We start from the raw sequence: 23,208 nt of genomic DNA on the forward strand, positions 1-23,208 counted from the left end.
TATCGATGGACGCATCGTTGTATCTACCGTACTCCCTATGCTAGGATGACCTCCATTGATCTGGGATCAATGAAACTGATATGGGATCAGTATGAGTGGTTTGAGACACTCTCTTGTGATATTGATCTGGGATCAATGAAACTGGCTTCGGGTCAGTAAGATTGGTATGACACGCTCTCCTCATATGAAACTGACTTCAGGTCAGTACAGAATGGTATGAGACATTCTCGATCAATTCTTCTTCTTCATGGTTCAGAAAAGCAGAGTAGGGTTCAACAGAGAAGAGTAGAGCAGAGCAGAGCCGAGCAGTGCAAGGCACTGATGGCAGAGATAGTACAGTCGAACAGATGGATCAGCGGATGGAGTTATCCCTAGTTGAGAGGGACTGTTAAATTGGCAACTAGGGATAAACTCCATGTGGGTCATCTTATTTATGGCAGCTGATATTTTTCTTCGATCCCTCTCATCGAGAGGTGTAGGATTGATCTAAAGATCATCCAATTCCAATAAGTATTCATGGAGATATGAATCTATTTGTGTTATAAGACAATTTGTCAAAGTCGGCCAACAACCAAATAAACCCCACAAGTGCTCAATGTTTTAGTATAAAAGGAGATGACTTGAGAGTCATTTCTCACACACACTTCTATCTTGATTTCTCTCCACTTGCCTTGGGTTTCAATGGAAGGGAAATCTAGGAGTGGAAGCCCTAGACGTTGGAGGAAAGAAGACTAAAGGAGCTGCCCTAGAGGAGATGCCCTAGCCCTAGACATTGTCAAAGAAGAAGTCAAAAACGTTGTCAAGGAAGCATGCCCTAGCAGCAGTCTTGGAGGAATCTTATCACAGCTAAGAGAGGCCCTAACGCTGTCCAAAAGGCAGCCCTAGACGCAGTCTAAGAGAGGCCCTAACATTGTCCAAAAGGTAGCCCTAGACACAGTCTAAGAGCAGCACTAAACGCTGTCCAAAATGCATCCCTAGACACAGTCTAAGAGAGGCCCTAACGTTGTCCAAAATGCAACCCTAGATGCAGTCTATGAGCAGCCCTAAACACTATCCAAAATGCAGCCCTAGAAGCAGTCTAAGAGAAGCCCTAAATGCAGTCTAAAGGGCAGCCCTAAACGCTGTCTAAAGGCAGCCCTAATGCAGTATAAAGGGAGCCCTAACGAGAACCTATGGTGCCCTAGATGCAGGTCTAATATGGCTGAAAAGGTGGGCTGTAGGTGACCCTCAAAACAGGGACAGCATGAGAGTTTGAGGACTCAAACATGCCTAGGACAGCAATGCTAATAATTGGGACAGCAGCAAGACATGGTGCTGCAATATCAATTGGGACAGCAATGACAGTGATGGGACAGCAACATACTATGATGGGACAGAAGCATACTATGATGGGACAGCAATGACATTGATGAGACAGCAGCATACTATGATGGGACAACAACAAAAACAATGGGACAATGAGCTAACTTGGAATGGCTATGTCACTAATAGTGGGACAGCAGTATGCAACATAGGATAGCAGTGGCTATCATGGTGCAACAATGGCACATGGGACAGTAGTGCAACATAAGGTGCAGCAGTATGATGTGTATAGCATGATCATGAGGTCGAGCATTGTGATGATGGGTGCAACATGGTGCAGCACGGTGAGGTGCAACATGATAACGAGATGCAACACAATGATAGGTGAAGGAGTCACCTTGGAGAATTAGTTGAAGCGCACGTCTTCAATTGATCTCATGTATCATCTTCCTAGAGATGATCTATGCTCTTATCTAGATAAGTCAAAATGTTGACTTCTGTTGTAAATGTACTATCTCTCTCTCTCTCTCTCTCTGCTGAACTATTGAAGAACATATAAGAAGAATTGATCAAGGGTTTCCCCACATTGGGGTTTGTCCCTGGCTAGCGCCACATCTTGTGTCCTCTTGTCTTGGCTTGTCTTCTGCGATTTATGTTTATGTTCTATTTGCAATTTACTTTAATGCTGATGTGATTGCTAATCTGGAAGAGATATTGAACTAACTGTGAAAATTGAAATAAATTGATCTAAGCATAGAACATACCTAAAATTAACAGAAGAGAACCAAGTTAGACCCTAAGAGAAAGATTGGGATGATCAAATTGTACACCAATAGTCATAAAGCTTATAGATTAGTCAATGTCAACACTAATCAATTGAACTTTAGAAGAAATTTCATGGTTGATAAGGAAGTTGTACCTTTACAAACTCTTTAAAGATTAAAATCACAAAATAGTAGCCCGTTGCAGCTATAGGTTCAGGTATCAAGATTCAGGAAACTCTACTTTAAAAGGGGGGGGCGGATTATAAGCATGAGGAATTTTTGAGATATAATTTTCATGATACTAGTACATGTAGCCTAGATCATGGTGACAACTTTGATGCGGAGGACCCCAAGAAGCGACCAAAGTGACAACACAGCCATTGGAGATGTTTATATGGGTGAAATGATTGAGGGGAAATCATTAGAAGGAAAGAGAAAATAAAAGCTAAACAAAGTTAGCTTTGCTTTGATGGCCAGTGTTTAGGAAGTATATCAGCCACAGGTGTTCATGGAGGCAAATTGGAGACCTGAATGGGAGAAGACCATGGAAACTAAGAATTAAAGTCTAATGAAAAATCAAACTTGGAATCTCATAGCTCTTCAAGTAGGTAAGAAACCTATTGGTTGCAAATGGGCATACAAGGCCAAGGACAAAGAAAATGGCACACTTGATATGTATAAAGCATGAATAATTGCCAAAGGGTTCTCTCAACAAGAGGGAAATTGCTATGAGGAAACTTTTTCTTCTACAACAAAGATGGGCACCATTTAATAATTTTTATCCATAGCAATACGATTTGGCTTGAAGGTCCATCAAATTTACATGAGTGCCTTCCTTAATGGAGATTTAGAGGAAAAAGTCTACACATATCAACCACTAGGATTTCAAGACCAACGATGAAGCAACTTGTTTGAAGGATTAAGAAAGCTCTATATGGCCTAGAGCAAGCACCCCATATATGGTACATTAAAATTGACATGTTCTTAGACAAATAATGGTTCCAACAAAGTCATGTAAATTCCAATCTATACGTCAAAGGCATTGATAATGATACCATTCTACTAGTCATTTATGTAGATGACATCATCATTACAAGTAGACGGGAAAGTGTTATTGAATAAATAAAATATAATATGAGTAGATATTTTGACATGGCAGGTCTAAACCTCCTATATTATTGTCTACTTATAGAATCTTATCAAATGGGTAGCAACATTTTTGCTTCACAAATAACATATGCTAGGAGTTTGTTTGATAGGCTCAGAATGACAGAATGCAAAATCTCATCTACATGTGTGGAAAAGGAGTTAAATCTTTCAGGAAATACTAACTTTAAGGTAGTTAATGAATCAATCTACAATTAGCTATTATGGAGCTTGATATATCTTATAGATAATAGACCTTGTTTGATTTATGTTATGACCTCCATTTCCAAATTCATGATAGCGCCAAAGGTAGAGCATTGGACTACAATGAAGAGGATGTTGATATATGTAAAAGTGTCATTTGATTTTGGCATTTCATACAACAAAAGCAAAGATCCTAAGTTGTGTGGATATGCATAGCCAAATTAGAAAAATCATGTACATAAAAAATCAACTTCTAGATATGTATCTATCCTTGGCATAAGTGAAATCACATGCACCAGCAAGAAGTCATTATAGTAAACTTGGGGCTAAAATGGGCCTCTTAAGAAAAAAATTAAAATAGTAAAATCATATGTCACGTCATGTTAAGTTACAGGTTATGTCTAGTGAAAGTAAATCTATATTGTCTCATTAATGATAGTTGCTAGGTAAATTGAGTTAGTGTAGAGTTAAGAGATGAAAGTAAAAATAATAATAAGCTTTTTATAATATGGTGCACACAATAAATGATTTATAACCAAAATATTTAGATTTATATTATATTTTATTTAAAATACTTCAACATAAGTAAAGACCATAGGTTGTGTGGATATACAGATTCAAATTGGTGAAATTGTGTAGATAGAAAATCAACTTCTAGTTATGTATCTAATCTTGGCATGGGTGCAATTATATAAACCAACAAGAAGCCATTAGTGTAAATTTGGGTCTAAAATGAACCTCCTAAGGAAAATATTTAAATAGTAAAAGCATATGCCATATCACATTATGTTAGAGGTGTTATGTAGTGAAGGTTAATCTATGTTGTCTAATTAATGATAGTCGCCCAGAATGTTGGGTTAGGGTAGAGTTGAGATATGAAAGTAAAAACTAATAATAATTTTTGTAGATTATTACACATACAATAAATGATGTAGAGGAAAAATATTTAGAATAATATTATATTTTATTTAGAATATTGAATAGAATCAAGGAAGCTAAGTTGTGTGGATATACAAATTCAAATCAGGGAAGTTGTGTGAAAACAGAGTAACCTATCAAACGAGAATTGTAACCTCAAAACAAGAACTCTAGCCAAAAAACCCCAAAAAAACATGAAAAAACAGTGTGAAAATGAAAAGTGTATAGGCTAGAACAACGTTTTTTTAGGGTAAATTTTCAATATTTTTTAAAATGACAATAAAAACCAATTTTTAAACATGAAAAAACACTCTGAAAACAAAAAATGTTGACATTGGAATAACATAAATGTGAATGTCATTTGGATTAATCACATCATTAGGATTTGGTCGATGTTTCAAACCAACTAATGTGGTTCATCCGAGGTAAATTTTCAACATTTTTTAGCAATGGCATTAGATATAAAATATCATGACTCTGAAAAACCTTAAAATTGCAACAATTTTTAGACATGACATTAAAGATGAAATATCATGTCTCTGAAAAGCCTTAAATTTCCAACAATTTTCAACCATGGCATTAAAGATAAAATCCGTGTTACTGTTTTCAACCATAACATTAAAGATAAAATATCATGACTAAATAACCTTAAAATTTTGATAATTTTTCAACCATGGAATTAAAACCAAATATCACGTCTACAAACAACTTTGAGTTTTCAATATATTTCAACCATGGCATTATGGAAAAATTATATGACTAAAAAAAACTTTAAAAACGAACACCTAAACGTAAAAGTCATTATACTAAGGGTAATTTCTTTTTTTAAATGCTAAAGGTAATGTTATTTTAAAATCTTAACCTAAGACAAATTGACACATTGCAACGAAAATTTACAAAATCAACCATCAAATTGACATGCAATGTAGGCGGACTCAATTCAATGCAACGAAATCTTAAAAATCAACCATGAAATTGACACATTGGCGCAAAGTTGATCCATTATAATGAAAAATTTAAAATCAACTATCAAATTCACAAATCATGGGGTTAGGTTAGATGGACCTTGCGGAAAAAAATAAAATAAAACAAAATAATAAATAAAAATGAAAAATACAAAACAAAACAAAAATTAAAAGATTGAAAAAAAATAAAAATAAAAAACTAAAGCAAAACCCAAAGAAGAATAAAAAGTTTAAAAAAATAATAACTAAATAAAAAAACTATGTTAAAAACAAAAAACTAAAAATTAAAAATTGACCCAAAAAAATCACAATAATAATAATAATAAAGCATAAAAAGGTTAAAAAAAAAATTAATACCAGGAAAATAAATAAATAAAAAACAAATTGGATAGTTAAAAAATAAACAAATAAAAAAAAAGAAAATTAAATACAAATTAAAAAACAATTAAAAAACAATTTTAAAAAAATTATTTAAATCATAATAAATATCAAGTTTAAAACCAAATATATATATATATATATATATATATATTAAGAAAACATTAAAACGAACTAAAAAAAAAACATAAAAAAGGTTGCCCTTGGCCCCCCCGCTCCGCTGGCCTTGCAGCGGCCCTTCGGCCCCTTGGTGGCGGATGCTAATTCCCAAAATCGGCCTCCGTTAGACGGGGCCAAGGATAGTCTTTGTTTAAATTTTAATGAGTATTTTTTTATTTTATTTTTAATTTTAATTTTTTTAAAGGTTTTTTTTTAATGTTATATTTTTATTGGCTTTTTTTAATATTTTTCATTTTTTATTATCATTTTAATATTTTTTTTCATTTCAAATTTTTTTATGTTTTTCAATTTTAATTTTAATTTGTTTTTCTTCCTTTTTCTTTTCTTTTTTAATGTGTTTTTTCTTTTTAAATTGTATGCTTTAATTTTTTTTTAAACATTTTTTTTTTATTTTTTACTTAAAATTTTGTGTGAATCATGTTTTTCGAGAAAAAAATAAAAATAAAAAATTATGTCATTATCTTTGGATATAAAATTCATAAAATTTGTTATTTTTCCAAGTTTTTATTTAATTTTTCATAAAAATCATTTAATTAACATGTCATTTTTAATTATATCTATATGTAAAATGTATATTTTTTGTCAAGTATTTAAAATTATTATTTTTAGTGACAATTATTTTATGTGTATTGAAATATTAATTAACAAAATATAAATATATAAAAAAATCTTAACTTCAAAACATTAATTTTATTATTTTTTTAAAACTTTGCAAAAAATATTAAAAATTCTATTATAAAAAACATGGCATGGAAAAACAAGAACACAAGTTTGGAAAACCATTAAAAAACAAACATCTTAGGACAAAAAATAATAAGAAGAATAAGAGAACTTGAAAAATAGTTAAATAATCAACATTTAAAAAGTAATTGCGCATACTTAGGACAAGAAAATCAAAGTGTTAAAAATATGCCTTAAAAAAAGGTTGATACTACTTTCATAATCCCCATGAAGATCACCAACATTTTAAAAAAATTATACATACTTAATATATCAAAAAAATTTAAAGTGTCAAAAATAAGCCCAAAAAAGGGGGTTGATGTTGCATCAACACTTTCAAAATTGACATGAAAATCACTAACATCTAAAAGAAATGTGCATACTTAATACATAAGAAAATTTGAAGTGTCAAAAATATATTCCGAAAAAAAAGTGTATTTTGAATCAACACTTTTCAAAATCAGAGGATTTTTTGCAACTCTAAAATGGTGAGAACTCGGTTCAGTTCCCGTTTGATAAGTTACTTCATTTGAATAGAAAATCAACTTCTAGATATATATCTAGCCTTGGCATGGGTGCAATTACATGAACCAACAAGACTGACATCATGCATTAGCCTGTTCATTAATAGAAGCAAAGTATCAAGAAGCAACAAAAGGAGCATATGAGACATTTGGTTCAAGAGGATGTTTTAAAACATGAAGATGCATTGTATAAAGTCAACATCCCTACTTTGTAACAGTTAAGGGGTGCTCAACCTAGCCAAGAATCCAGTCTTCCATAAGCATTCCAAGCATGTTGAAATACATTGTCACTTCATCGAATAACTTGTAGAGGATGGATCTATTGAGTTGTAGCATGATCCCCGCACAGGACCAAACTATAAACATTTTTACAAAGTCTTTACATCTTGAAAAAATATGTAAAATTATAAAATAAGCTTAGTGTAGTTAGCAGATTGACCATTAAAAGAGCGTGTTAAAGTAAATATCAAAATATAATGGTCAATTAAACATAAACATTAATAAAGTCATTTCAACTTAAAATTACTTTATGTTTTTTATGTTTTATTTCACTTTAGCAAGTTTCACAATTTATCCCACGTCTATAAAGTAGATTGACTTAGTTAACTTGTAAAAGGATTGACTTAATTAACTTGTAACCTTTTATACGAAAGCTTTTGCTTTCTCGTTAATTAATGCAATCTTCATTTTCTTTATGTGTTCGCATTTTTTGTGATGATGTGATAGTGAACTATGACCAATATGATACCAAATGTTGAGATTAGAGGTTAGGTAACTGAACCACCAGCACAAACTAGGGAGTCATATAGATATATGATGGATTATTAACTTGGAAGATTGGTGCCTGTATATTGAGTAACCTTAACACAAGCCCTCCTTAAGATGTAATAGTTGCAACATTGTCTTTTATTATTCTCTCCACCTTTATGTGTGTGATATTGCATTATGCATCCATATAAAATTCTACAATCATGGGCCACTATCGAGCTCAAATAACTCTAAAACCCACAAGACTATTGGCTATCATGTGTATGATAATATTGAGCCTAGTGATATTAACCCCTTTTTTATTGTATCATTTATGGTCCAAGCAGCAAGGCTATAAATTATCAAGTACTTATGTCTTGACTCTTCATGATTGTGACGTGTGATATTGCATTATGCACCAATATAAAATTCTACAATCATGTGCCACTATCGAGCTCAAATAACTCTAAAATCCATGAGACTATTGGCTATCATATGTATGATAATATTGAGCCCAGTGATATTAGCCCTTTTTTATTGTATGCTTTATGGTCTAGGCAACAAGGCTATAATTTATCAAGTACGTATTTCTTCACTCCTCGTGATTGATGTGATAATCACTTTTTGAATAGGACGAATTTAGGTATGTGCGTTCATATTGTCATCTGTGTTCTAAATTCTATGTGAACTGAATAGTTGTATCCATATATTTTAATTCTATGTAAATTATTTCAATTTGTTAGACATACGTCTATTTGGAAAATAGTTAGGAATTACTTTTTAGAGTTTTCATTCTTTTATGATTTTGATACGTCATTTCCCTATTTCCTAAAAAATTTATAGTTCCTTCTCTGAAACTTGTACCCATTTTAGAAGCCAAAACCATCTCCATGTTTCAAGTGAATTTGGGTCATTAGGAAGGGAATCTTCATATATCTATGGGAAATGACAGATTACAACATATGCTGGTATGATCACAACCCATAACCAAGGTTTTTTTGGAAACAATGATGAGGTTAGGAAGGCAATTTCTATAGTAGAATGGCAACCACAAATTATGCATTTAATCTATGTGGCAGTATTATCAATTTGAGGAAAGGGAATCAACTATGCCATTGACATGAATGAAGGATGAGTACATGGTAACAAGTAAGCAATGTAAAGTGGTGGTTTTGCTTCAAAAGCTATGAAGTGACATAAAAATTGCACATGGGAAGGCCCATGGAAATACATTGTGACAATCAAAATGCAGTGGCACTAGAAAGCAATCCCTCCTATCATGCCAGGTTAAAAGAAAAGCATTCAGTATCATTTCATCGGGGGAATGAGAGGGTCTCATAAAGTGTCGTTGGTTAAGTGCAAGACTAAATAGGTAGTTTCTGACTCAATCATTATGCCTATGAGTGGTGATAAATTCAAGTAGTGCAGCGAACCATGGGAGTATGTAAAATTATCTGCTAAATCACTATTATTAAATCTGGTTGATGAAGGAAGAGTGGTAACCGATCAACTGGGGGATTCCTAATGTGTGATAAATGTTGGAGGTACTACACACCTAGGACCTTCATTACTGGCACATGCGGACACTTAGTTAGAGCATGGGACTACATGCAAGATCCTTTCTGCATGATTTACTCCCTGATTTGCTCCTCCTTTCACTCCGCAACTGGCTAGTTCTTCTACATGATTTACTCCCTGATTTGCTCCTCCTTTCACTCCACAACTGGCTAGTTCTCTCCAGAACTTGCTGTAGGTGTTGAGTCCTCTCATTGATCACCACTATGGCGCATTACCTTGGGATCTTCACCCAGTAATGCTATATCATGAGCATTGTAACCTATTTTTTGAATCAATCATTCTTTTTTGTTCTTTCGATTCTTTTAGTGTTTTTGCTCTGCAAAGCTGTGTGTTCAACCTTTACTAGCTAGATTCATCTATGCAGGTTTTCTAACACATTTACATGGTATCAGAGCCCATAGGTTGCTAGATAAAAGGCGCACCAGTACTTTATTTTGCAAGTATTACAACTTGGAGATCGAAGATCAACTAAAAAATGGAGTTTCCCAAAGCATCGATCCTAACACCGTACAACTATCATGAATGGAAGGACCAAATGGCTCGATACCTTCATCAGAAAGGGCTATACAGGTTTACCATGGCTGCAGAAGTAGAACCCACTTCAGCCATAGAGAAATCCAAGTACCTCAACCGCATGGATGAGGCCCACGGATCCATATGCATGTGCATCTCCCCAGATTTGCTGTTTCATCTATCTGCCTGTAGTACTCTGAATGAGATTTGGAAAAAAGTTGAAGAACTCTACAGGAAACAAGATGAGATGAAAGGACACCTGCTCGAAGTGGAGCTGCTCTCATTGGATCCACGAAACTATGACAGAATTCAAGACTTCTTCATCAAATATAATGATCTATTGCTGCAACTCAAGGGTTGTGGAATTGAAAAATCCAAGGAGGAGAGTCGCCAAGTTCTCTCTATTATGTCAAAGCTCGGACCAGAATACTCCATCTTTGTGTCTACATTTCATTCGGTAAGGCTTGCAACAGGCAAATCCTACACTATGCCTTCTCTCAAAGAGTACATGGAGTCCCTCACTTTTGAGCAAGATAAACTCATTGGCATGGGGAAAATCAAACCTCCAAAAGCACATGCACTTGCTGTGCATGATGGCAGCCACAATAAAAATCACAGATCTGATTCAAATCAGAAAAATCAGCAGCAAAAAGACAACAGAAAAGCGCATTCCCATCCAAAGAAGGAAGGGTACACCAAGCCCTTCAATGACTCCTCTGGCTCCAGAAATGAGAAAGGGAAGAAAGGAGACAAATGCACCTACTGTCACCGAGGATTCCATCCGAAATCCTCCTGCATGAAGAAACAAATTGACCAAACGGTAGAAATCCTTCAAAAGCACAACCTTGGGAACCACATCCCTTAGGGCGCCAAGAAGAAAGCTGAGGATCCGCCACACAGGAAAGGTAACAATTTTCATGCTTTAGTTGCAATTAACTCTTCCCCTGATGCCTGGATTATAGATTTTGGTGCATCACATCATATGGTTGTTGCAAAGGAGTCTATTCCTCTTTGGATGCATGCAAAGGACCTCCCATCCTCATGGGAGATGACTCACCTATTGAGGTCACCGGAAAAGGTAGAGTGGAACTTTTACACGAAAGCTTTGAAGATGTGCATCATGTTCCAAGACTTTCAGTAAACCTGCTTTCAGTTTATCAGATCACTCATTCCGGCATCGGAAAGAGAGTGGAATTCACTCCAGATGCAGTGAACATATATGACCTACATAGCAACTCCAAAATTGCAACCAGTGAGGTAAACAATGGAGGTAGACTGTATACATTTTCTGAATTTATTGAATCTGAATCCTCCTTATTGCTTACACATGCTGATGATAGTAGTAGGCTTTGGCACGAGAATTTTGGTCACTTAAATTACAGGTATATGCAGCAGCTAAGCAAGCATGAGATGGTGGAAGCTTGCCAAATATCAGTTTCTCCAAAGGAGTTTGTGAAGGGTGTGTCCTTGGCAAACATCCTAGAGAAAAGTTTGACACCGGCAAGACTCACAGAGCATCCTCTCCTCTAGATCTGATCCATAGTGATCTCATGGGGCCTTTTCCTCATCCTTCCATCAACAAAGCAAGGCATGTGCTTACATTTATTGATGATTTCTCACAGTATACTTGGGTGTATCTTCTTAGGGCCAAATCTGAAGTTTTTGCGCACTTTGAAGATTTCAAAGCACTAGTTGAGACACAGTCAGAGAGAAAGATCAAAGCCCTCCGTACAGACAATGGGGGGGAATATGTTAACACAGCACTTCAAAACCTTTGCCTTGAGTCTGGCATACAGTTGCAACTTGCAACATATAGTTCCATACACTCCGCAACAGAACAGAGTTGCTGAAAGAAAGAACTGATCTCTCAAAGAGATGGCTTCCTGCATGATGCATCCTAAGTCACTACCTCATAAGTTATGGGTTGAAGCACTTAATTGTGCTAACTACATCCAGAACAGATCTCCTCATAGGTCTGTCAAGGATCAGACCCCCTTTGAGGCTTGGAGCGGCACTAAACCGGAGGTCACCCACTTCCGTGTTTTCGGCTCCCGAGCATGGGCCAGGATCCCCTCTGAAAAGAGGAAAGCTCTTGATCCACAGAGCATTAAGTGCATCTTTGTTGGATACCCTGATGGTGTGAAGGGATACCGACTCTTGATTTCCTCTACGAACAAGCTCATCATTGAGTGAAGTGTCAAATTTGAGGAAAGTCTCTCGCATGCACCTTAATTGCCGCATGAAGACACCTTTTATCTACCTCATGTCCGAGATGATGACTCAATACACTCAGATGCAGATACAGAGCATGCAGATGCCGAGGTAGAGCATGCAGATGCAGAGATAGAGTCTTCAGATACAAATCCAGTGCATGCATATGATGATCCACATCCAAGCCCAAATCGGGCTTCCAGCAGTGAATCAACTTCCCCGGTCATAAATCAAAGAACAAAGAGCTTAAGTGAGATATATGCACAAGACCACCCAGCTGATGATAATTTTGATCTGCGGAGGACTAGCTCAGAGTTTATTGAGCTTCCTCTTGCCCTCACTGCCACTGAACCAACGCCATTTCGGCATTGTCATTTGGTTTAGTCTTCCGATCCGTAGTCTTATTTTGAGGCTGTTGGGCATCCCTCTTGGGAATCCGCCATGGAGGAGGAGTATAACTCCCTCCTCGAGAACCAGACCTGGGATCTGGTCCCCCTTCCTTCAGGAAGGAAACTTGTCCGATGCAAATGGGTCTACAAGACCAAGAGTGCTGCAGATGGGAAAATCACCAAACAGAAAGCCAAGCTAGTAGCCAAAGGCTTCCAGCAAGTGCATGGCAGTGACTATGATGAGACCTTTGCTCCAGTAGCAAAGATGGATTCCATATGCCTTACACTTGCCATTGCAGCTGCCCAGGGGTGGAAAGTACATCAGATGGATGTGAAGAATGCCTTTCTTCACGGAGACCTATCTGAGGAGATCTACATGGAGCAGCCACATGGTTTCATTCAAGACTCATCTTTGGTCTGCAGACTAAAGAAGTCTCTCTACGGACTTAAGTAGGCCCCGAGAGCTTGGTATGCGAAGATGGATTCTTTTCTCTTATCACAAAACTTCGAAAGATGTAAGTCTGATCCGAATGTTTACATGCTCAGGACACATGATTCTCTTCTTATCTTAGTTTTGTATGTGGATGATCTCCTGATCACCGGCAACTCGGCTTCAGCGATTGCTGCAATCAAGAGGACCTTGCATGATAGGTTCTTGATGACAGACATTGGTCCATTACACTTCTTTCTTGGTCTTGAGATCAGCCAGGATGCCACAGGCATCAAACTCTCTCAAGCTAAGTATGCATGGGATCTCCTCGAGAGATTTCACATGACTGACTGCAAGCCAGCACTGACTCCTTTTCTGTTTGGGGTCCGCCTTGAGGATGGAGGTGACACTCCATTAGTTGACAGTACTCTCTACCGACAGCTGGTGGGGAGCTTACTATACCTCACCCACTCCAGACCAGATCTCTCATATGCAGTAGGGGCAGTTTCCAGATACATGCAAGAGCCGCATGAGCTACACTAGAATGTTGTAAAGCGCATCCTCCGATATGTGCAGGGCACCATCACCTTCAGGATTCACTATGCAGCAGGACCTGCATTGAATCTCCTTGGCTTCACAAATTCTGATTGGGCGGGCGACAGCATTGATCGCAAGTCCACCTCCGGATATTCACTTAGTCTAGGGTCTTGCCCTATCTGTTGGTCGAGCAAGAAGCAGGCTGCTATTGCTCTCTCTTCAGCTAAGGCCGAGTACAGAGAAGTAGTCAATATCACCATTTAGGCTCTGTGGCTACATCACTTCCTCACTGAGTTGGGCATCCAGTTCCACCAGCCCACTGTCATCTAGTGTGACAACCAGAGCACTCCCAAATTTTGCAAGGATCCAGTACAACGGTAGCGGACGAAGCACATAGAGATCCATATGCACTACATTAGAGACTTAGTACATGATCGGGTCATTGATTTGCAGTTCTGTCCTTCAGCAGAATAGACTGCAGACATCTTCACCAAGACATTCACTGAGCAGAAGTTTCACTCTCTGCACGATCATCTTGGAGTGGACATAGTTGCTTAGAAACTGTCTTTGCTTCATCTTTCTTTTGATTACATTGTATTTTGAGGGCGGGTCTTTCCCATGAGGTTTTCCATCTTTCCTCAATTTTAGTACAAGTTGCATTGTATTTTGGGTGACCTTTGGCCTTAGTTGCCAGGGCCCATTTTCTATTTTTCCCCATAGTGGTGTTCAGGGGGGGTTGGAGGTACTACACACCTAGGACCTTCATTACGAGCACATGCGGACACTTATTTAGAGCATGGGACTATATGCAAGATCCTTTCTGCATGATTTACTCCCTGATTTGCTCCTCCTTTCACTCCGCAACTAGCTAGTTCTTCTGCATGATTTAATCCCTGATTTGCTCCTCCTTTCACTCTGCAACTGGCTAGTTCTTCTGCATGATTTACTCCCTGATTTGCTCCTCCTTTCACTCCGCAACTGGCTAGTTCTTCTACATGATTTACTCCCTGATTTGCTCCTCCTTTCACTCTGCAACTGGCTAGTTCTCTCCGAAACTTGCTGTAGGTGTTGAGTCCTCTCATTGATCACCACTATGGCGCATTACTTTGGGATCTTCACCCAGTAATGCTATATCATGAGCATTGTAACCTATTTTCTGAATCAATCATTCTTTTTTGTTCTTTCGATTCTTTTAGTGTTTTTGCTCTGCAAAGTTGTGTGTTCAACCTTTACTAGCTAGATTCATCTGTGCAGGTTTTCTAACACATTTACAATAACTAATTGATCCTTGGATAGGTTGAAGAGACTGACCTTTTTCAACACATTCTCAAGACTCACAAATATGGCATATGTCAATGAAGACTGAGAAAAGTCAATGAAGTCATGGTCAGTGACACCCACCAGAGATAACCCAATAGGCATTGTTTAATCATTATACGATTTGAAGTTTTTGGCTGAAATGTGGTTAAAATATTTAGGGTCACATCTGAATCTTTGTTGTTTAAAATGTGTTTTAGACTGCATATATGGATTCAGCAAACCGAAAAACCCCTGTGACACTCGAATTGTGAAGAGTTAACAACTCAAAATTGTGATTCCAACAAACTCCTGTAAGATTGTGGACAATTTAGACTAGAAAATATGCCATAAAACCTTCCAAAACATATAGATAGACTACGGCTAACCCAATATTGGGCTGGGAGAGTATGCTCAAAGCTGTACAAGCAGACTACGATCCAGATTCTAGAGTCTACAAGCCTAGTATAGCTAAGGTTGCATTTAAAAGGTGCTCAGATCTCCTTGATATATTAATATACATAATCGATTGTATAATAAACTTTAAAATGTGTCTTGATGTCTTAAACACAAGATGTAAGTTATGACAGATATTTTTTGGCTGTCCTGGTATGCAATAACGAGGACAGGGATTTTGTCCTAAAATCATCTATGTATCTATGGATATGCATTTATTTGTATTTAAATAACGAGGATAGGGGATTTGTCCTAAAATCATCTATGTATCTATGGATATGCATTTATTTGTTATTTATCATCTATGTATCTATGGATATGCATTTATTTGTATTTAAATAACGTGGACAGGGATTTTGTCCTAAAATCATCTATGTATTTATGGATATGCATTTATTTGTATTTAAATAACGAGGACAGGGATTTTGTCCTTTAATCATCTATGTATCTATGGATATGCATTTATTTGTATTTAAATAATGTTACATGTTTTTTACCAAATGTATATTGTTATTTCCAATTTTCCACTATGTAAATAGATGTATATCAATGTGATGTTATGATGTCAATGTCAATCTATTTGAAATTAGATCACACTAGAGTTATTTCTAACATATGACATTAGAGTTAACATGTGGTGTTAGAGCATGTTAAATACTAAGAAGAAGCTGATTTATCTAACGAAAAGAAACTTCATCCATTATTATTCTCATCTATCATTATCCGATAATTGAAATAAAACTCAAAAAGCTAGAGTGTTGTAGACTTACGATCAAAAAACCATTCTTCACAATCTTTATTATTACCAGAACCAATCATGTACTGTGGTCGAAATATGGACCAACTGTTGAAAGACAAACTCTTAATGTAATCTTCCACAGCTACATGACTAGCATCTGCGTTCACAGCATCCTGTCAAGAAAAAACAGGTGTTCTCTTACAATAATGCATTATAAGGACTATTCATCTGTAGTTATCATATGCATTTCCCTAGCTTAAGTCAGTTGTGTTTCTAAATATCCATAAGTGAACCTTTCATCTATGTGAAACACACTCCAGCATAAGAACATTACAGTGGTACTAGCTGAGAGATAAAATATAACCTAAAGTATAAGTATTTCTTTCAATTAAAATTTGGAATTTAAACAAGATACAACAGGAGAGTGGATTTAATTGACCTTTCTGCTATGCTGAAAAATGCAAAAACTACTTATACAGATAGTGAAAAGCAAACTGCTTTTATGTTGCTAGCCAGGTCTGCATTTATTTATAATTATCTTCTTTGCGAGAAAGCTCTCAAAATAAGAAAACTATATCTTGTAATTGCAGGTTGGGTAAGCAGAACAGTATCCTACGAATCTAGCTTTAGCAATGAGGTCACCATGCATTTAATTTAACCTACTTCTTAAAGTAATTCCCTTATCCATACACTTTTACAGTATCTACAGCTCATGGTAGGTAGCAGTGTTTTGTGCATAAAAGAATAAGGGAGTCCATCCACAGTACCAATTATTGAAACATGCCTTTTGGTCTGTTTTCAGCTGGCTCCTTATTTGAGGAAGATCCTACAACCCTTACAGAAACTTGAGGTGGTACCAAATAAACCTTTGAACCTCACTGGGCGAGTAAGATTACAATAACACCAAATATAAGGTTCCACAAAATAAGGGAGGTAACTTAAACACCATAATGGCAAAGGGGACCAAATTGACAGGAAAAACAGGAGAATTTCATTCACATTGTGGTATGCGTTATCAAAAAACTTTCCACCTTAGTGCAAGGCCTTCACAAGGTGCTTAGACTAGTGGAACATCAGGAGTGTTGCCATTTCACCTAGAGAACAAATTTCCTCATTGTAGTGAAAAATGAATCCAACACAAAGGAGGCTTCCCTAGTAGGGCTTTAGGACTCCTAACAGGAAACAGTCAAGTCTAAAGTCTCCTAAGTATCTACCCAATTCACCACAAATGAAAAATAAATGAAGCAAGTCAAGAATAAGGTGGTCACACAAAACAAATTCTATATTTGGTTCAATATGTCTTTAGGGATGTATAGAGGGTTTATCAAGTGAATATCTAATGGAATTATCCCCAAACTGAGAAAATCTGAAAAATACCAATAGCTGTTGTAAAACTTGAATAAAAGCTATGAGATTACAACAGCAATACACTTAAGCTCTTGAAACAAGTTATAAACAAATAGAATTTAGGGTTAAAACAATCAATAAAACTAGGGTTTATCTAACTAGTTAATTCTAAAAATTAAAGAGCATATAACAGCTTAAGATACCAAGATGTCTAGCCCTAATAAGAATGTAACAAAAATCGACAAGAAAATTTATAATAAGAATATTTTAGGGTCAAATACATGCACAATTACCAAGATGTCTAGGGTTTTTTTATGGTTGAGAATTTATGTAAGCTGTTATAAAACCATAGGTTTACCATGAAACAAAAAATAAAATGAGGAATTTTGAGTTTTAGATTGATTGGATGGAAGAAAATTACTTCCTACTATTTTCTTTTGAGCATATTGGTGAACTAAGGACTTAATAGAGTGTAAATCAACCAGAGGTGATATCTAGAGTTTTCCCCTACAAACACTAGAAGATCCATCTAGTCCATTATAAACTTCAAGATAATTCAAGGGAGGATACTCTATTAGTAATCTTCCAAGGGTTTCAAAGAAGGAATTTTTCCAAGAACAATATGAAGAGAATGCACCACTACCATTAGAGAAGTACAATTACAATTGTAATCATCCATAAACAAAATCCAACAAGATTAAGTGAGACCATTTACTCAAGAAATCATTTTCACCACAAAACCGTAGTCATGACAATCCATAAAAGTTGTCAAACAATCCACAAGACATCTCCTCAAGAAGTCACTCTAGTTATCCATCCATAGCAAACATAAATGAAAAGAAGTAAAGTAGACAAGTAGTTATTCTACACAAGTTCTAGCAATGGCTTACAAATGAGAAGTACTTCTCTTATTTATATGAGAGATATAGCACCATCCTCATTAAAATAATAATATTTTTCCAACAAAAACCCTAAGAAAATACAAAAATGTCTTTATCTCTTTACAATCCCTAGAGATAAGGTCATAAGACATAAAATATCTTTGATACAAGAGTGGATGAGTCAAAAGGGCCCCCAACAATACTCCCCAAAAGAATTAAAAATGCTTTAATGCCAAGTCGTCCTCAATAAATGCATAATAAAGGTCACATGCATGGCATGTGTGATCTCCAAGAGTGAACGACTCACTAAAAGTGGTGTGTAAGGACTCCAAAGTGAAATGTTCCCTCCAAAGGGTGCAACATTTCATCCCTCAAGTGACATATAATCTTCAAAAGGTGTAATATTCCATTTAAAAAGTGCCACATCCTCTCTACAAGGGTGATCTGTCATCAATAAGCCCAATGTGCTTTGGAAGAAGTGGAACAATCTCTCAAAAAAGACACGACAACCTCCTCCAAATGACCGAGTCATAGCCACAGAAAACATATCATCCAAAGAGGGGAGTCAAGTGACTCAATGTAATCATCAATCCAAAAGCATGTACACAAGTCCAAGGAAAAATAAAAACTGAGTAATGTCAAATGTAAAAGCCATTAGGTAGATCACATGATCATAGTTGCATACAAATATTCTAGCTAAATTATAGTTGCATGAGATTATAAAGGACAGGAATACCTTGCAGCTTACAGACGCTTGCAGACAATAAGAATCGGAATACCCGGTATACTTTGTCTTCGACCAATGCTCTTCAAAACTCAATGATTAAAATGAGAGCTTGAACTCTTATTTATACAAATTATAGCCAGTAGCCAGTAGCTAATAACCAAAAGATGTCGGTCTAAAGTAGATGGCATAGGTCAGACGCAATCTGAAAGTGGTAACTCAATAGAGTATCAAACTGACCTTATAGATGCTCAAAGGTACAATAGTGGATCATCTGTCTACACAGTGGATACTTTTTGGACAAGCCCACTAGAACCTTTTACAAAGCAGATGCTTTTACAGAAAAGCCTGCACGAACCAAAGTGGAATATTTGTACAAAAGAAAAAATAAAAAACAGATGCTTTACGAAAAAGCCTGCAAGAACCAAAGTAGAATATTTGTACAAAAGGAAAAACACAAAGCAGATGGTTTACGGGATTTGGTAGTACCAAAGAATCCTAATTATCACCACGCTTGCGGGGAATGTACAAAAGAAATGGAGGTCCATCATGCTTCCACTAAGGTACTGGGACATAATAGAGATGTTCAGGAGATGGTGTACGATGCAAAGCGGCATGAGGAGGCAGGGAGTAAAAATTGTGGTAAAATGGAGACCCAAACATTTGTGGTACTTCATCATTATGAGAATAACTGATACCGCCATAAAAGTAGGATTTAAGCTTGTATACAGGTTTTTCAGAAGGATTGCAAGAAAGAAATCTAAGCTCAATGGCTATGCAACTCAAGTCAAAACAAAACCATGAATGACTTTGAGCAGCAGTCATAAATTCTTCTCTGAGATAATCAATAAATTCAATAGGAGGCACATGTTCAAAGTCTTCTTCTCTTGTACAGTAATTATACATCAGTATCTTGAACCATGGAGACCAGTGTGCATTATATACAACATCACATTCAAAAATAATTCTTATCGTTGGCTGAGATCTGACAAACATAAGGATATGAGCAAAATATGCATAACTCAACCATGGATCTTCAATGGTAATATATACAACTTTCATTCTGGTAACACCCTAAATCACACCTTGATAAACTGTTTATGGCTGTATAAAATGGGAGATATGTATAGATGGTGTGTCTGATCTATTAGCCAGATATGTAACTACCTTCTCATAACAACTATCAGGAAGTCCTTTAATCATATATACAAGTCTATCAAACTGTAATTCTTCAAAACAATATTTACAAACTGTCAAGAGACTGAAATCCTGATTGGAACTGCTTGCACTGTTACCTGAATAGAAACAACCATTGTAGCTGCAACCAAAACCTTTGATTTCAGAAGTTGCTTCCCTTGTAAGCAAGTCAGCAAGATAATTTTCTTTGCCTTTTTTGTATTCAATTTCAAAATCAAAACCATTAAGCCACAAACTCCATCTGAATACTCTGTTATTGCCTTGTTCTAACAGTTTATTGTTTCTTAACATACCAGTCATATGTTTAAGATCTGTTCTAACAATGAAATGAACAGGCTTTAAAAACAACCAGTACCTTTTTATGTTGTTTTTTACTGCTAGAATCTCCTTGTGAGAAGATGGATACTTTACTTCAATGTCAGTTAAACAACCAGAGGCATAAGAACATACTTCTTCTCTGGTAGTATGCTTCTGCAAGAGTACACCAGCCCAAACATCATGTGAAGCATCAATTTCTAAAATAAATTGCAATCCATCCTTAGGAAGAGTTAGATTGGGCAAATGCATTACCTTTGTTTAAGCCTTTAAACAACTTTTGTCATTTTATCTGTCCACTCTTCACCTCTGAGTCTTTTCTGCAATATGTGAGCATCTTTGGCTTGGTTTTCATAGAACTGTCTGACATAATTTAGGCTTCCAAGAAATCTCTGCAACTGTTTATCACGAATTTCATCAAGAAATTCTTGTAATTTCTTAAGAACATGATCTTGGAGTTCTACCTTCAAAAATTATCAGACCAAGAAATTCTATTTTGTTTGAGCAAAAACAATCTTAGTTTTACTCATAACTAAAGCCATGATCAAATATTTTTTTATGTACAATCTCTAACTGCTTTTTATGTTGGTATAGATCATATGAACAAACCAACAAATCATCTATGTAGATAATTACAAAATCTAAATCACCAAAAATATCTTCCATTCTTTTTTAAAATTCAGCAGGTGCATTCTTCAACCCAAAAGGCATAACACACCACTGGAACTTTCCATGAGGCACAAAAAAACTTGTCTTGTATCTGTCTTTAGGTACAATTCCATTCTGCCAAAAACCACTCTTCAAATCTAATTTAGTAAAAATATTATTATGTTTGATCTTCTTGAATAATGCATCCTTGTTAGTGGATACTTAATTTTCAGAAGAGCAGAATTCAAGTCTTTGTAATTTATAACCATTCTCGGCTTACCTCTTTTTTGTTCAGAATGTTTGTTTACATAGAATTCAAGCCCAAGGGCTACAACTTAGTTCAATAATTTCCTTTCAAGCAATTCTGCTATCTCTTTTTTACAGTATTCCAGTTCTGTGGGTGACATTTGAATCGCAGACCTTTTTTGTGCTATACCAGAGAATCCTTCTTTATATGGAAGGTCAACAAAATATTTTTGATGAGACCACAAAGCATCTGGAGTATCAGCTGTACATTCATTCTGCAATTTACTTCTAATATCTTTCAAATATTCACAGCCATGATGTTCTGCATTCTTAATAATTTTCTTGATCTTAGCTAACATATGTACAGAAAGATCAATTATATCAACTTCTGGATCAAGAATTCTAGATACATAATGAGACTTACTTGGTATCTTCACTTTCTTCCCTTGAAAACTTAGAATAATATTATCTGCATTCACTATCATAGGAAGATGCCTGCAGACAAAATCTTGACCAGGCAATATGTCAGATCCAGTATCAAAATTATAAAGATTAACTGAAGTAGAATGACCATTAATAATTATAGGAAAATCTGGAGCAAACGCATTAATAGTCATTGGTGTCTTGTTAACTGCACGAAACTGCAACTTTGTCAGCTGCCAATAGTATTCAGGAATAGCATGAAATTTAGCACATGAAATCATAGCACCAGTGTCTATCTGAGCATCCAAAGAATATTGTTTATATCCTTTGCATTTAATATCCACAGAAATAACAACTTTGTCTTCAAATCCTTTTATTTCTGTGTCATATGGGACACACTGTAATGCTATCTTTTCCTTTTCCTCACTTTCTCCTTTTTCTTCAAGTAGATTAGCAAAATCATTTAAGAATTCTTCATCATTTCTTAATTTCTGTAATTCATCTTTCTTTATTGATAAATTATGTTGATATTCTCTTATACTGCTAACAATTTCTTTCAACAAATTATTTTTGTCATGAATAGAATCTTCAAGTTCAAAGACTTCTTTTTTCAACTTTTCTATTCTTTCATTCTCATCTTCCTCTTCAGAAAATTCAGACAAATCAAAAGGTTGAGTCCATAACCTCTTGCCTTTATTATCAGTCTTCTTTCCTTTCTGCCAGAACTTTCTTTCTGCAGGAGAGATTGTAGATCTTCTGTATCTGGCAAATCCTTTTGAAGATGTAGCAAGAGCTTTTGTATCTGGGGGATAATAATTATCTAAATTCACCACGCTGGGCTGGATGAGTGAATAATATTGATCTTGAAGATCAGAAAGTTGTTTCTGCAAATAATTTCTTTTGGAAAATTCTCTTGGAGTACAATGAGCGAGTTTGCCTTGTAAATCGTCAATCTTAGCTTTCAGACTCTCAGGTTGGACAAAAGAAAACATCTTAATAGAATATACGAAACATTGATGATCTACAGAGGAACTGGTATCAGAAGAAGTATTATGTAAAGCATCAATTACAGGAAGATCATCATCATAACTTTCTGTTATTGAAATATATTCACCATCGGGTTCAGAGACTGGTTCCCATTCTTCTGGATCATGAAAAGTAGCGAAAATATCAAACAATTTTCACTGCATCTTAGATTTCTTAGAACGACACTTGTTAGCCCAATGCCCTTTCTTGCCACAAATGAAACAAGAGCTTTGACCAGGAGCAAAATATTTTTGTTTATGAAAATATATTTTCTTTTTCTGAAATATTTGTTTGATGGGATATATTTGTGCATATTTACTCCTTTTGCAGTTGTCATAGGAACAATTTCTTCCACAACAACTAGAATATTTCTTGGATTTACTTGAAATCCTTTTCTGGTTTTC

At 35.7% G+C, this 23,208-nt stretch overlaps 1 protein-coding gene and 1 long non-coding RNA gene across 2 annotated transcripts in view; both read right to left on the reverse strand.

The window, feature by feature from the left end:
* LOC149239512 (chloroplast stem-loop binding protein of 41 kDa a, chloroplastic-like) overlaps positions 1–23,208 on the reverse strand; it is a 228,274-nt gene that overhangs the window by 82,830 nt on the left and 122,236 nt on the right. Inside the window, exon 4 of the mRNA XM_089373443.1 lies at positions 16,029–16,170. Coding sequence (XP_089229569.1) covers positions 16,029–16,170 — 142 coding nt within the window. The remainder of the gene's footprint in view (positions 1–16,028; positions 16,171–23,208) is intronic.
* Positions 16,204–21,531, reverse strand: LOC149239513 (uncharacterized). The gene is made up of 3 exons (XR_016245452.1): positions 20,717–21,531; positions 20,502–20,617; positions 16,204–20,267 (listed from the first exon to the last, which is right to left on the reverse strand). It is a non-coding gene; the product is annotated as an uncharacterized LOC149239513 (long non-coding RNA).

The sequence above is a fragment of the Pinus tabuliformis genome, chromosome 8 (genome assembly GCF_031772625.1).
Source record: "Pinus tabuliformis cultivar Carrire ecotype Pingquan chromosome 8, CPIR1, whole genome shotgun sequence".
Lineage (NCBI taxonomy): Eukaryota > Viridiplantae > Streptophyta > Pinopsida > Pinales > Pinaceae > Pinus > Pinus tabuliformis.